Genomic DNA, 16,638 nt, shown 5'->3' on the forward strand with positions numbered 1-16,638 from the left:
TTCAGGGCACTCATTGACTACTTGGCTTAATGTTCCACATAGTCTAATCGTTAGTGGCCCGTGGGACAACTGCGGTTGCAACAACGCTGCCCTATTATTAAAATTTTACGCGAAAATAGTTCTTAAGCAGGCATGGCAATACAGACGTGAAAAGAATATCAGAAAAGAAAAGTTTCTCCAGGAGGAAAGTGATATTCTTTGAAGTCGGCGTTGATGATGACCATGGAATCGCCATGAGGATCTGTTACCACTTCCAAAGGGAATAAAATAGGGCGCGGGCTCCCGATTCGCTTCAACCGGCAAACCTGTAATATTTGTGCCTCGTACAGCAGAGCAAATCAGCCTCATTTGGACTGCAACGCCGAGGGGGGGGGACCATCTTCCGATTTTGCCCCTCGAAGGGGATGGACTTGGGAAGCAGCCCAAGCGCCCTTCGTCGCGCTAGCGGGAAGAGAAACCATTAATTTTCACTGCGAATGCATTCGCGATCTTTTGTCATTTACATTCGATTGTTTCGAGACCATGCTTGGATGGCAAGATGAAGGACACCAATCTTCCTTCAAATGGCGCAAATCACGCCATTGGCGCCAGTTCGTTCCATTTTAGCCCTATGCGTCAGATACCAAATTCCCTCGCGAATGTCATTCATTTTGATTTTAAGGTTAGTGAAATTCATAAAAACTCTCTGGTAGATGACAATTAAACGGTGAGCATTAAGGATTTCAAGTAAGCCTTCGATAAAGTCCCGGACAATAAACAGTTACACAAACTTTAAACACTATGGTATAATTAAGAAAGCAATCGCAAACAAATAGTAGACATCGACGGGTTGTGCTCAACAGGAGTAGATTTAACTTCGAGCGTCCTCCAAGAAAGTGGAATAGGGCCGCTACTATGCTTAATATACATTACTGGCCTAAGCTCATACGTTAGGAGCAGCCTTAATTATTTGCAGACCACAGGGTGGTACACAGGGAAATGAGGATCCAAGCAGGCTTAGGGCTACACTCGAGAGACAGACTCTATATCGGACTGGTGCACGGAATGGGGGAATAAGTACTTAACATAAGCAAATAAGCAGTTTTAAAATTTCGGCGCAAAAATAAGCGATGAGCAGGACAAATTATGAAATGGAGGGTTAAGTGTTAACCACGGTAGATCAAGTTAAATAATTGAGGGTAGTCCTTACACCACGCCTTTCATGGGGAGCACATATCAGAGCAATATGCGGATTTGCTTTAAAGAAACTCGGTTTCATTAAGCAGATGGTAGGGCAATGTAATGAGAAAGTTAAAGAGTGGTGTTATTTCACTCTAGTCAGGCTACACTCGGAATACGCCGCAAGTTTTGGGGATCCTTGGGAGAAAATGTTACTAAAAGGACTAGATATAGTACAGAGAAAATCCTACAGATTTGTCAAAAATTGTTGCGACAAGAAGACGAGTGTGACAGGTCTTTTAGAGGAATTAGGCTGGGAGCTGCTTGAGATACAAAGAGAACATGTGCGTCCTAGAATTAAGCAAGGCTCAGGACACACGACTTGAACAATAACACAAAGGTAATGACGGCCCCACACTCTTTGGGTAAGCTATGCCACAAAAATATGATAAGGGAGATAGATTCCAGTACAGATAGGTACAAATATTCGTTCTTTACCCGGACAATCAGGAGTCATAGTAATAAGAAATTCAAGTCATTATATAAATAGTGAAGAATTTCGATTTACAAGAGGGGACAAGATTACGCTGCACAGACATAAGGTTTATTCGTAGGTGCATGTGTATGTCAGTCGGTCGTACATGTATATCCATATTGTAATTAAAATTGGTTCTGCATAAATATATATACATGCCTCTGCGGGAGTGAATTGGTATGAATGTTAGTTTTGAATGTTATTTTACTCTTTTCAACGGATGCTGACCTAATATCCCTTGCGGCGTCTTGCGGGGTATTGTGTAGATGTACATTTTGACCAGACTAATTCCGACGCCTGGTTTCTCTCCACCCTTCTTCCATTCCCTTAACATTCCATCTCTACCCAATCACCCACATCAATCTCTGATGTCTCTAACGGCGTTAGTTTTCGACAGCGCCTCCCCAAATAGCTACTGCTAATATTACTGACGTATTTTCCTTGGACACATCAGGTGACTCTTATGCAATTAGAATCCGCCCAAGAAGCCACCCTTATAGCTCAAAACCAGATATCCAGAGGGCCTGTTGAAACAACAAAAACAAAATCTTCCCTTTAGTCTTCTGCTTCTACTACGAAATGCCCCTTTTTACGTCCATTGCGGCATCAGCCGAAGAAAGCGACGCAACGTCTTCCATGGGAGCATGCAATGCTTGTCTCAAACACCAAGCAGTTAACCAGCAGAGTGGTAACTCCTGAAGGCTCAATTACACAATAATTCAGGAAAGAAGGCCGAAGCTCACTACCCACTCGGCAGTAGCCTGCAATTTCCACCATACTAATATCCAATGGTCACGTTGGACTAGCCAGAGCATGCGAGTGATTTGTATCATACATTGTCATATTTGCTTTGCCCTCTTTACTTGTAAATGCAATGAAAAGGTAACGAAAGGGCTTTTTAAAAGTAGTCCGAAAATCAATACCAAAAGGGCGTGAGCGAACTATTTTAGAGTCATAAAATAGCATTAAAATTAACATTTCGACAGTTTTTTCATGTTTACTCGCGTAAAAAAAACCATAAGTACGGCACATGAGAAAAAACATGCAGAATTGTGATGAAAAAAATTAAGATAATGAGACCGTAATGGAAAATACTCAATTTCCTTAACATTATGCACTTATGCACGAAACATAAAAAGAAGGATTACAATTTTTTATAGCTCTCTGTATCACTAATACCTTGAAATCATATCTAAAAAATTTAACAAGAGTGTCCACAGTTCCTGAGGCTGTCTTGAAAAATAATAATCAGAAGAATTCCAACCGGGTAACCGAAGAACTACTTCGGGGTGACCTGTTAAGAGAAGGCGTTTTTAAGAGTGGAATAAACGCCAAGATCACCAACCGAACGCAACTGGATCAGTCTTAACATTAAGAACTTAAATAAAGATTAACTCTCACCTGAGTAGGAGGGGGCTGTCCACGTAGAACTGCACCCTGAAGTGGAGCACCAATAGGGGGCACCCGGTGGCACCCAGGCCCTGGAGAAAAGAAAAATGGAATGCTTTTACTGAAACATTAGCTCTACTACATAAAAACTATGGCATTTAAGTTACAGTCGAGTATTGACCTCGGAGGAATTGGGGTGAATTTTACAAATACTCAATACAAAAAACGAAGACATTATTCCACCGGAATTAAGTTTCACCACAAAGCTAAACAACCTAAATCATTTTATTTATGAACCAGGATTTTGAAGAAATCGCCTGATATTTTCGAACAAATAAAACGTGAATTTCTCATTAACTTAAACTTTCGTATTAGGAAACGATGGATACAGAACGAGAACCAAGTTAGTTTCTCGTTTGATAAAATATCCTTAATTACAGCTTCAGAATTTATCACATTTAATAAATGTAGATATTTGAGAGAAAGTAAGGGAGTACTTTGCGGAATTACATCGTAATGCACAACGAAATGTTAAATAAAAGCCTAAATATTATCAGATAACACATTTAGGGATGACATTTTGAGAGAATATCTGGTCCCTATTGGTAGGATAATTAACTAGTTAACAGTTGAAAATTAATTAAAATTCTTAATTTAGTATTAATTAATGGATAATTATTATTAATAAATTATGCACAAGTAACATTCGACGTCCATGGGGGTAGCATCTGGCTCCTTTATACTTTATAACTTACACTAATGACATCACTTAAAAAAACAAAAAACACCGTAAGGCTTCGCCGACAACACTAATGTACAGGGAACTAGCGAACAGCACAGTTAATTAAATCTGAGCAATACTCGACTTAGAAAACAATTAAAATGGAGTACAAAATGGGGTTCGGATATAAATACTAAAAAAATGTACGAAAATGCACTTCTTAAAAAATAAAGAAAAACACGAGCAGACTTGTGTCCACTTCAAAACACTAAGGGGTTCGGCCGAACGTTGCAGAGCACGTATAATACTTAGGTGTCGCGATCGCATTGGATCTCGCGCGGAGAAAACACATTGGAACTATTACGGAGGGGGCCTAATGAAGTCAGAATTCAGAGTTTGAAAATGCAACGATGAGAAAGTGACGGAGACGTGCTAATTTCCTTAAGTAAGGCCTCTGATACTGCGCACATGTGAAGTGTATCTTATGAATTTCATGTAAAAAATGTGTATTACAGAATCGAGCAGGTTGCGAAGAAAAGCCGCCAGATTAGTAAAGATTTTTACTATATGTAGAGCACAAAGCGTCAGGCATTTACAGCGAGATCTGGGTCGGGAACCTTTAGGTATGCGAAGATTCGGAGCTAAATTAAACTTATTTTAATGACGCCGATAATGTGGTTTTGCATCCGATATAGAAAAGATAATGCACCCCCAGTAAAATAGGCAGAAGACAATTTCCACAAAATATAAGAGATGGACTGTTGAACGGAGAGATTCATGCATTCGTTTTTCCCGCGCACTATTCGTGATACCAACTCAAGGGTGAAACACTGAGATGGAAATTGAAAGACACTGGCGGGGAGGGGATTATATAGCCAATATTAACATATTATTTACGTTTCCAATTAATAAATCTGTAGAGCTGATGCAATCGTAAATTATCCGTCCTGCATAGGTAGAATGCTGCCTGATAGTGTGTTACCACACACAGCCACAGCCCGCCCCTTTTATTGGGTTTCGTAATGCGTCATCTTACCAATCCGTGGAGTGGTCTAAGAGTATAATAATTTCTTAATACTAGTAAAATATTAAAACCATGATCATGAGTTTCATGTCCATGTGATAGTAGAATTTCCCCTTCTTACTTTTCAATTCTAACTTGCACGTTAGTGCATAGATTTTTGCTATATTTGTAGGTGTATGTTATTTGATAGTATACGTAAGTATTTGCATGCGTGTCAATTAAGATTTTTGCATGAACATATAGGCCTCTGTGAGTGTAGGTTGGCATGAATATGTTGGTTTTGCGTGTGGTTTTATTCTATTTTACGAGTGGCGACCTAACACCGCCCGCCATACCCCTCTGCGGCAGTTTGAGGGGTATAATGTAAATGTATATAAATTGTTATTTGTACTTGGGGTATTTTTAATTTATTATTACTAATAAAAAACCGAGATATATGAATAAAATTTATTCTGCATATTAACTGATCTTAATGTAAAAGTATTGTTAATTGAAGCTATTATTTTGATTGTTCTGTTTCTGGAAGCCGTCCAATGAAGCCACGACGAAGAACACATTAGTAATATTTGTTTTCATTTTTTTCACTTGTTGTAAGGATAGATGTTGTAAATTCATCACGGTAGTTATCAACCCGAAGGATGGTTTGATAGGTGAGGTTAGAGTTCCCCCAATACAACGCCCAACCACGTGTGACATTAGCACAACAGGGCAATAAGGGGGGTAGAAGATCCTTTCCCTGTGCCACCTATGGTTTCCCAACGCCATTAAAAATCACCAAATTGCAAGGAACGGCAACAAAAACACTGCAATTCCACAATTCACAATTTATAATCACTTGACCTTGGTTTCGCAGCGTCATCAGGTTCTTCAGCTGGGACCTGATGACGAAACCAAGGTAGGGTTAAAATAAATTGTTGTTTGTAGAAATGTAGTGTTTTTAATCATCCCTTGCAATAGGGAGAAATCCCACGTGGCCAAGCCAGAGACTGTCGAAAATCACTGAACTTGGGTACAGCAGAGAGTGAGTGCCCAGAGGCGTCACCCGGTGGCCCAGCGCTCTACCCACTCGACTACCACTCTCCACCCACTGTCTGAGTTTCCCAACCAAGGCCTTCCAATAACACCATTGTGAACCTATCTCATCGTTCATTAAGACATCTCTTCGTCCATAAAGACTTCACGAAACGGACCATGTCTCTTTGTTCCCGTTTATTTGTGTAATTTCGAGGCGCTAAAACGTCAGCTAAGCTCTAAGGGTCGGAAAAGGCACGAAAGACGAGACAGGGAAAAGTGCAACACAAATCACTGAAATATCCGAAAATACTAAATTTTCCTTCTAAAGTGTAGCAGGCGTGATGTCAATAAAATAACATTCGATTACATCCAGAGACTGTAAGCCGCCCTGAGGGTGAGTGGCAGGGGATGTTAGGCCAACAGACTTTAGGATAATTGCTGATGGGTGGTTCAAGGCACTGCAAGCTTGCAGTTTTCAAAGGATGGCTTCTGTTCTTGCCCCGAATGGTGATGAGGGGAAAATGATTCCTGTTATCGGTCGGATCGGCAGTCGATCTCCGACCTAAATTCTATTCTTGGTGTCGCCTCCAAATTTTATACAATGTTCATGATCTCACTCACCCTCTCTCGGCGTTTAAATCGAATGATCTGCCATTCTGTAAAAGTTTACCAAAGTCGCGCACTGAGTACTCGCGCTTCCAGTGTATCCCAACCCAGGCTATCGAATAATAGTGTAAGGAGACACTTCCTCTCCGTTCATTCCATCATTCATGGCGGGAGGGGGCATAGGGCGAGGGGTGTAGTGTGCCCTCGTGTAGGAGAGGATGCGCTGCTGATGAGTCGGGGGAAATTAAGAAAAGGTAAGTAAATAAATAAAACAAGTGAAGTTCGTCGCGCGCGCCCGAATTCCCGTCCCCAAGGTTGGAGGAATGATGAGGGCAGGGTTGAAGGAGAGGGAGGAGAGGGGGGGGGGGGGGGAGAGAGGGAGAGAGGGTGCGGAGAGAGGGGGGAGTGAGAGGAAGACCAGTAGCCGTCGCCGGCTGCTGGCCTTACCGGCCGACGAAACGATCCTCGATGCGAAACAAATTTCATCCCGTTTCCTGGTCTCTCGGAGGATGAGGAGAGGAGGCTGTGGCGTCTGCTCCTCCGCCCCTTCCCCTCCCTCCCCGGACCCCCAGAAACTCGACCCTCACCTCCCCCCACTTGGTCCGAGGGCGGCGGGAGGAGGAATGGTTAGCATCCCAAGGCCGAGGACACGGCCGGAGAGGCACGATTTGGGGAGGGGGGGAGCGAGGGGTGAGAGGAATGGGAGCGGCGGGGGGGGGGGGGAGATTACAAGCGGAGATAGGGAGATAAATGAAGCAGGAGAAGATGAAAAACAGAAAATGTTCTCCACATCTACGAGATGCTAGGTAAGGGACCGCAGCTGGAGCGCGTGGTGCCACACCGCTAAGGTGTATGGTTGGGGTGTATCTACACCAGGCATCTGCTGAGTCAGGACTGTAATCGCGAATAGTGGTTGGAAGGACTGATAGTCACATACAATCCTCCATACCATATAATGAAAAGAACAATTACGATCGGCAAATTAATCAAGAACAGACCATCAAGTAAGAAGATAAAGCATTCAAATAGAGACTAGTTCTCCTCCTCACTTAATATATGGAAAAGAAAAAAATAAATTCTACATCCTCTATTCATTCTATTTATTACCGAATTCTATTTTACCTGAACGGTATTATTGACTGATGCTATTATTAATCAACAACCCTAGATCAATTGTTAACTAATACGCACATCCCACGCGAGACAATTCGTGATTCGCTGAATTTAAATAAAAATAGAAACATCAACTGGCCAGAAAATTAAACCAATGGCCGATTTCGCTGTCGGTCAATCTGGTCCCTCCTCGTGGTCGGAGCATGGCTGAGTAAACTAAACTGCAAACCACAGAACGTGCTCTCCTCTGATCTGATATTTATGACCCATCCCAGCGTGGCTAGACGGGGTCATGGGGATATGTATTTTAAAGCGAGTTCCAGTAGCACGTCGGCGAGTGTCGTTCGGCCGCCCGTGATTGAGTGACCCGAGCACCAAGTCCGATACTTTCGACGAGTCTAACGAACCACACGCCCTGCGGTGCACTGGAGGTCATTGGGTTCGAGCCCCACGCCGAAGAGGCGGGCAACCTTCCCACGTGATCTGAAGGTCGCCGGTTCGAACCCCGCATCGGACGCCAACGCTGTGTTGCCAGGCTGTGTCTGTTTAGCCGTGTTGCCATTAAATGCAATGCTAGCAATTCAATTCGGCTCTCTAATAGTAAGGGCCGCTTACCTGCCTACTACATTCGATGTCGCGCGGAGAAGAGCTGCCACGACGGAACATAATATTTACGGTGAAGTAGGCAATGTGGTCTGCAATGGAAAAAAACCTTCTGCTTACTGATGCGATTGAAGTTTCGCCTTCTGGGGAACACCAGGAGGGCTAAAATACATTCCAAGTTTCCCAATAAAATGTCAGTCAAATATGTTTTCATAATGAAACAAACACCACATTGATTTTAAGATGAGGAGAAACTACACGTGGGGGTACCAGATGTACAGCGCCCCCATTTAAGCGAACAAAATGCATTATTTGCGCTCGATGCTACGGCCTCTGGGAAAGTTATTACACCCATCAGGAGTGTCCTCAGCCTCCTTAAAGGTTTCCGCCATCGATTGCGGTGAATCAAACCCATAAAAAATTATATTTCGTTTTCTTTCTTCTCATTGTCCTGGCTATCTTCACATGAAATTCGCTCTCATCTCTGCACTCACTATCATGCGTATGAAATTCACTTCTCCCTTTGTCCGTAATATTAGTTTCCAGTTGTCGTCTCCAAACTCATGAGTGGCAAGATTCATGATTTCATCGGGATGCTTCATCGATAGCTCAAGTGTGTTAGAATTTCAAGTCCAAAAATACCATTGGTATTCGCACTTAAGAAAATTTTAGCAATGGTAAATGTCCATTGCTGCTGCAAGATAAATAGACAAAGTGGGGTGGTGGTTTGCGGTGAGGGGTGCGTGTGCCTGCGGCGTCGCGAATTCCCCCGCACCTTCCTCCGCTTCGTGCTTGGCACACTCTCCCATCGCGGAGATGGAGGGGGAAGTAGTGGCGGAGGGAGGGAGGGCGTTTGAGGAGTGAGTGGGCAATGCAGTCACATCCGCCGCAATAGCGGGTGCCAGGCCTTGTTAATATGCGCCGGCCTTTAAAAACATAATTTTGAATATATTAATGAAGAGTTCGTGAAAATGTACGGTGGACGGCAATGAGGGGGTTGTCCGATCGTGGTCTGAAGTGCATAACCTCTATCAGATTGAAATCGCAAATTGCGCAAGAGGGAAGATAAATTATTTATTTTTCAGTCCGCAGCGAATTTCCCATTTCTCTTGTTTTATCACTCGGCTGGTATGAACTACCGATACTGCGATTGACAAATTATAATAATTCACCCATCGCGGTCACAAGGAGATTCAATGTCGGAGGATGAGTTTATTACTGTAAAATGGCGCTGCTGCTGTATGTGAATAATGTTTTAAAATAAAAATAAAAAAAATTGTAAGTAGTGTGTCTTGCATATCTCTGACACCTTACCTCAGCCTTAGACCCGGTTTTATAACTTCTCGTTAAACCAAAAATTAACTTTCACCTTTCAATAAAGCCCAAAATCAGATTTATAATCGCTAGTCAAATACAAAACCGGCTGCTCGTAAACCTTAAGTCGGAATACCATGAGCAATCAGCTGAACCCTAAACTTAAGATAAGACTCACACTGATAGCCCCTGATTAAGACGTGTGATGGGAAAATACCTAACCAGCAATTCACAACCAACCTTCCGGTTTGGTAAACAATCAGGAAATCAACAGAGAAATCACATAATTCAAACGATGGCAGCCACTTCATTCACCAGCGGGATTACATCCACCTCAAGAGTTTCATTTTTCCTAGTACTCAGTTCATACCAGAGGAGTTTTAATTACGGTTGTGATTCCCAGTCACATGATAAATTATCAGAAACTATATTTCATCTGTTCTGAACGGTTTCGGGTAGGACCTTTGAAGGTGCTCATATTAAAGGAAACAAACTTTACAATTTCTCTCAAAGATTTAACATTTATCAACCATGGTTTCAGCATTACAGCACGATGAACCCATGACTGGCTGGGAAGGATAAAATCAGCGAGCAGAATTGCAGAGCGTGCATCAGAGTCTGGTCAAAAATTAGATATTGCTGAATTATTTGTCAGCTATTTTCTGGTTTTTTTTTGCGGGTAAAACCCTTTACTTTGCCGAAGTGAGTAAACTTCCTTTAACACAACGCTCCCAAATACCTATCCTCTCCTCTTGTGACTCTTTTGACTAGCCTGCAAATCTTTCCGGGCAACGGATCCAAATTATCCGCTGAATTACTCCGCGAGCAATCGGCATGCGCGCGTCACTCGCGCCGCTCCCGCGACAATCCATTCATCCGTTCCTCGAGGTGGGGGGGGGAGGGCGAGTGCAATTCCAGGGGAAGAGAGGCGTGGACCACGAAAAACGAGCGAGGGGCGGAAGGAGGGAGGGGGGGATCGAGGCGCGCATGCACAAGAGAAATGCGGAGAGATGGGCACACGCATTGGATTCTTGGACGATCGCCTTGTCAGACGGCTCAGACACAGACGAAATGTCTTACAACTTACGCAGAATCATAGAATGGGATACGTGTAAACGAAAAAAATAAATAGTAATGCGAACATCTACTCACAATATTCCGCAAGAGCGTGTGGCGGAGAGGTGGGGGTGTGTTAGGATACAATTCTTATATATATATATATATATATATATATATATATATATATATAAAATAACACGGAAAATAAATTTACAAATTATGAACAACGTAAACTCACACCCATTACATGCCTATCCTCACGGAATAATAGGAATGTTTAATTAGGGAGTTTTAAAGTTTGTGTTTTCGAATTTAGAAAGTAGGATCGGTCTGATCCTGCTACAATTGTTTCGTGATACCCCACAGAAGTGTCCCTTACACAATCAGCTGGTATTTATCTCTTTTCTATCGTCCTGTCGGTCCACCCTACCGATGTAATGGGGGGGTCCGTAATAATAAATCCCTCAGTGTCTCAAGGGAACTCCGTTGTTCTGTGCCTCTCTGATACGTAATATTCTGTCTGGTGCGAACTCTTTGTGTCACAAAGGTGCCCTCCAGCATGCATGTCACGCTTCCTCGTTTCCAGTGGAAAATGCGAACTGCGTAATAAGGATTGGAATAAATATGGCATGTTTCTTTCCCTCAATGACTTATTTCCCGAACACTCGATACACAACTTATGTAACGGAGGGAGAACCATCGCGAACTGAATGAGAAGCTACCCGCGTTACCGCCTCTTCAATTTTCGGGCACGTGTAAGTAGGCATTTTCCCCATTTAATTTTTTACACACACACACTCCACCAGGAATATCCTACATCAACACATAATAGCGTAAGAAAAGGTAGATAGATATAAATGATATTGTATATGTACATATATTTCAAATATATGTACATTTAAACTGGTCGTACTAAAAGGAAACACAAGTGTACATGAGTGCATTATAAAAATGATTTGGAGAAATTACTTTTGCATTTGCAATGATGCCAATAAAGCTCATCGGAAGAGAAGCACAAAGCAGGCAGAGGCAGGCCAGGCTCACATTCACTTGAGGAGAGAGCAGGAGAGAGCAGGAGAGAGAGAGAGAGAGAGAGAGAGAGAGAGAGAGAGAGAGAGAGAGAGAGAGAGAGAGAGAGAGGAATGGGCGTGAAAGTTGTCCTCTGCGGAGCGGAGTTTTTCGAACGTCCCCTCCTCCTCTTCTCCTTCGTTATTTCGCTGCTGCGAAGGATAACGGAGGGAGCGAGGGAGGCGGAGGAGGAGGAAAAGGAGGAGGCGGAGAGAGAGAGAGAAGAAGAAGGGTGGAAGTGATGGCGAGGCTACGGGAGCAGAGGGGGTTGAGGAATGAAGGAAGGGCGGTGGTTGGTGGAGGGAGGGCTGAGGTTGAGGGGGAGGAGGGACGGGGGCGGAGAGGGTTTGAAATTCCCATCAGGAAAAACCGGTCTTTGGGCGGGCGATGGAATGGGGGCGGGGGAAGAGTTTGGACAGGAGGGTGGGGGGAGGAATCGTAGCTGGGTTCGTAAGAGAGGGGAGTGGCAGGGGGTGGAGAGAGGGGGAGACGGTGGCGTGGGGGTGGGTGGGGGAAGAGGGTGCAGGGCGCCCAAGAATAGGAGGAGGTTTAGGAGGGTCGGCCGATTGTGCTCTCGCCCTGAAAGACAACCCGTTGGCGCGCGCCGTGGCATTCGTGGGGAGCGATGGGCACGGCTCGCTGCGGCGAAAACCCGCCAGGGAGGGACGAAATGACGGCGCATTCCAGTCATAGCGCGCCTGGATTACGATCGCCTCGGATGAGCATCTCAGCCAAACGAACACCGTAGGATGATCGTGCGAGCACACGGGTGCGTGCACTCGACCCCGATCAATTGATGCTTACGAGTCGAGGCATCGAATTATTAAACAGTATTACCCTTACTTAGAGTCGAGGATCATATTCTAGTGGGGTGGTACACAAGGAAAGACAATCATCAAAGCCTTGACGAATGAACCAAACATTGAGGCCTATAAGAGTGATGAAAGCACCACGGTATCAAATAGTTCTTAAATTATTTCAGATCCAAGTCTTCCGGGATCTACTCCACTTCGGTCCATATCGTTGGGAGAAGAGTTTCGCCGGCGAAACATTTCGATGGCGAAACATTTGCCCCAGCAGTATGGACCGACGCGTAGTTTATCCCGGAAGACTTGGATCTCCGATGGCTGCTCACCGCGGAAGCCTTCACAAGGAATTTGTATAAGTATTATTTTTGTAGAAATAATTTAAGTCAACCACTATTCCATATACGTACACCCCAAGGCTTTCGTAGTAAGGTTAAAAGGGTCAGTTTTCTCGCAGAGAATTCACATTTTTAAGGGGGAAAATGAAGTGTGTTAACGGTGATTAATAACAGCTTCTAACGCTTCCAGTTATGCATAGCACCAACTCACTGAAAACGCCTACTTTAACTAAATAATGAATTTTTCACCAATAGCTATAAACTGCGGGAGACGCCGCAGAAAATTTCAGAGTTTAAGAGCACGCCTCGATACTTTAACTGGCTAAAGTACTCGGCCGGATATCGAGGGATCCGGTTCGAATCCCGGTCAAGGCAAATGGTTTTTACACTCTGAAATTGTTGCATTGAATAGCTATAAACGCATTTGAGAATGAACAGGAAAATATTTGGACATCATGTAAGCATTATTCCATATCAGTGTTAGTACAGACACAACCAATAAAAAAAATATCCCTCACGGTGAAAGTAGCTCCTCTAATGACTCGCGCGAATCGCATTACTTCTTGCTTTTATTGAGAAAAAACTGCGCATATGGAAAATCTGCACATACATATTACCCTCTAGGCCACCACAAGGGCGCGTGGTAGGAGGAGTTTGGTCACAGTCATTAGATTAGATTGTTGACTGGTGATTAATGGAATTTGCTCTAAATTACCTGCATGTTCTCTACTGCTGTGGTCTCAAATTGTACGAGGAAATGATATTCCTTATATATCGCCCGGTTTGCCAGTCCATCACCTTTCAATTCTCAACTTAATATCTCATCCTGTCAATTTGACATGATGCTATTATTATGTACTCCCCATTCAACGTGGATTTTTTGGGTTTCTCCGAAAATTTAAGCCGCGCCTGTTCTTCGTGTTTCCGATGTAATCCGATAGGCCTTTCAATAATTATGGGACGCCTTCTGATCACCCATGGCGATTCTGCACCAAACGGGAAGCTTTCCTCTCGGCTCCCAGTTCATTTCCGTAACTAAATCCTATAAAAGACCACAAACACGAGTTTCAGCGCGATGTCTAACCATCGCGAAATAACATCACTCCGCAGTTTTTTCGGTCCGCATGGTGCTAACGTTCTGTCCTGATTTTAGTATGATGATTAAGTGATTTCTTGCAACTATAATTGATCCATCAATATTCTTTCTATCCCTCTTTGCCTCTAGTCGCGAGGGAGGAGAGTTTTATCTTGCCAGAATTTCACCGTCGTATATTGATTGGAGGAAACATTTTTACTGCAAAGGAATGTCTAGAGATAATCGGGCTCTCTCCTTAAAATTAAACACTCGATACGCCACCTTCCGTTCGTATAAATTGCTTTTGTTTAGCCATGGTAACAGAGAGGCAGACGTTTGAACTTGGACCAATTGTCAAGCATCGCATAGTCGCGCGTTCAAGGCACCACAAAAACCCGATTCATGATCCGTAGTGGCATAAATGGCGTTTTGCATGCAACACTAGACAATACATTGCATGCCACATTGAAGGATAAGAAAATGCAAATTTAAGTTAAACGTATGGAATGTCTCGGCTGGTAAAAAATCTTCATCTAGAAGTAATTGCATGCAGATTTTCAAGCGGTGATATCTCCCACAACTACAACGTCACTCAGGAACATGGGCAGTTTTTACATCTCCCTGCAATTTAAGATTAGTTCCGTTCCTTCTGCATTTAGCAAACGAGATTTAAAACCAAAATTGAAAGCCTATGCACCTCTAGCAAGTATTTCTCTCACTCCTTTCTAGCAACCCTTTTTTTGAAAAAGCAGCAACGCTCTAGATTCAGACGTTCAAATCTCTGAGAAATTATTTTCGTTCGAGGATTTTCGTGAAGACCCTATTTTATTTGGGCAAATGGTAAGATTATGTAGATTGCCATAACAAAGGTGCCAATATCCTGAAAAATATATTTAGCCGCCGTGCTACAAAACAAGGGGGAAACAGTAATACGGCACTGTCAAAAAATAGTTGCCACGCAAGGAGAGCCCAACTGTCAAGAATACTTATAATACGTATATTTTCTCGACACACATTAAATGGGTTTCCTTATTTATATTTTAAGTGCATTCAGTGGAGTGGTTACCAACAGCATTGCAATAGAAATGAATATTACGGTTATTGCTTGCAGGAGTATTTAATCGCCCCCTTCCACGTGTCCTTTAAGTGATCCACGGGGTGCCATGTGCTTGTTGAAGTATTGAATTATATAGTATAGTAATATGACTGGTGACCTAACATCCCTAGCCATACGCCCTTGCGACGGCTTGCGGGGTTACGTATAGATGTAAAACATATAATAAATAGGTTTCTTCATATAACAAAAGAGCAATTTCCCTTGGTATAATATCCTCCAATACTTTCATTCCGTAGCATTCCGTAGCATGCGCACTTAGAAATAAAAGCAACTGATTGAGAATCTCTCTCACCCGCTAGCGCATACATACATATGTTCGTCATCCGTGGACTGAGTTTTAAACGTAACTACCCCTGTTCTCGTACCTTCGTCGCAACCATTATCGACGGAATCAGAAGAAATTTTAATAGCCAGTGCTTTCCTTCCACAAAAAAATATTCTCAAATGACCTCCATGGGTGTACGAACTCATTCCCTACACGTAAAAAATTCGGAACTGATGAAAGCACCCCAGCAGGCAGTTGAAAAGGGACGTGTACTGAAAGAAGACGTTGGATGGTACTCCGCTAGTGGTAAGCACTGATTAAAAGTTACCGTACCATTCCATAGCCTCGCGGCAAGAGATATGCAGACCGAGGCGACGAGGGATGGAGACGGGTGGAGAGCAGGGGGTCGCGAGGGCACCCACGCCGGCCGCATCAGGTGTCGAGTGGGGCGCGAGAGAAAAAATGGACGCGCGACCATAGTTATCTACAAGATCGAGCGCAAGTAAATCTACGTACCTACATTTCACGCTGAAAGCCACCAAGAGAGCAAGCGGATGTCGTAACACATATAATTCTACACAATGCCCCGCAAGCCGCCGCAAGGATGTGTGGCGGGAGGTGTTCAGGCATTTTAATGTATCTACACCATTCCCCGTAAGCCCCGGCAAAGGTTTATGGATGGAGGTGTTAAGACACTAGACATACATGCACAAATATCAACTCATGCACACATGCTAATAGATATGCATTTGCTCACATGCAAGTTTAATCAGTCGCAACTGTTATTTTTCTCAAATTAGAGAACGTGTGAGAGGGGAAACTATTACTTATATCGATCGGTTCGGCACTCAATATCCAGATGGTCACTCTGGTCTCGCCTACCAATGTAATATGGCAATATAAAATCTCCATCTACCATGTCATTCTTAAAATATGATTTCTTCTCGTATTAATCTAATATTTTAAGCCGTGAAATTAATCTTGACGCATTCCTATTCTCCCACCCCAGGCTTCCCAATCAACATTCAATACGTTAACAACACTTTTCTGTTCACCCACAAGGATCCTCTAAACGAAAGGGCAGCTTTTCTCAATGTCCTCTAAATTATAAATTAAGTGACGTGAATGATCCCATACTATACAGTGGACCCGTATTTACAGTGAGGTCTAACCAACGCAAATTAGCACCTCTCCTTATCCTTAGAATTTCATTAAGTACATCATGTGTTCATAGTCGAGATGATATCCTCAAGAGGATACAAGTATCGACTCAAGACCCAAGGCAAGCGCGGTGTAGAAAGTGACTCGAAGCGAGCGATAGACACAAGATGCACACATATTGCATAAAAGAGAAGAGGAAAAAATCTGTTTGTTAACATTTTACGGCACCCAGTTTATTGTTTTGTGCTCCTGAATTGCAAAACGACTCCCAT

At 43.3% G+C, this 16,638-nt stretch overlaps 1 protein-coding gene across 1 annotated transcript in view; it reads right to left on the minus strand.

Moving 5' to 3' along the window:
* The window catches only part of ex (FERM domain containing expanded), a 235,871-nt gene that overhangs the window by 50,812 nt on the left and 168,421 nt on the right, over positions 1–16,638 (minus strand). The window contains exon 5 of the mRNA XM_071598795.1: positions 3,095–3,174. Coding sequence (XP_071454896.1) covers positions 3,095–3,174 — 80 coding nt within the window. The remainder of the gene's footprint in view (positions 1–3,094; positions 3,175–16,638) is intronic.

This window comes from Hetaerina americana, unplaced genomic scaffold (genome assembly GCF_022747635.1).
Source record: "Hetaerina americana unplaced genomic scaffold, ioHetAmer1.1.p SCAF_10, whole genome shotgun sequence".
In the NCBI taxonomy this organism is placed as follows: Eukaryota; Metazoa; Arthropoda; class Insecta; order Odonata; family Calopterygidae; genus Hetaerina; species Hetaerina americana.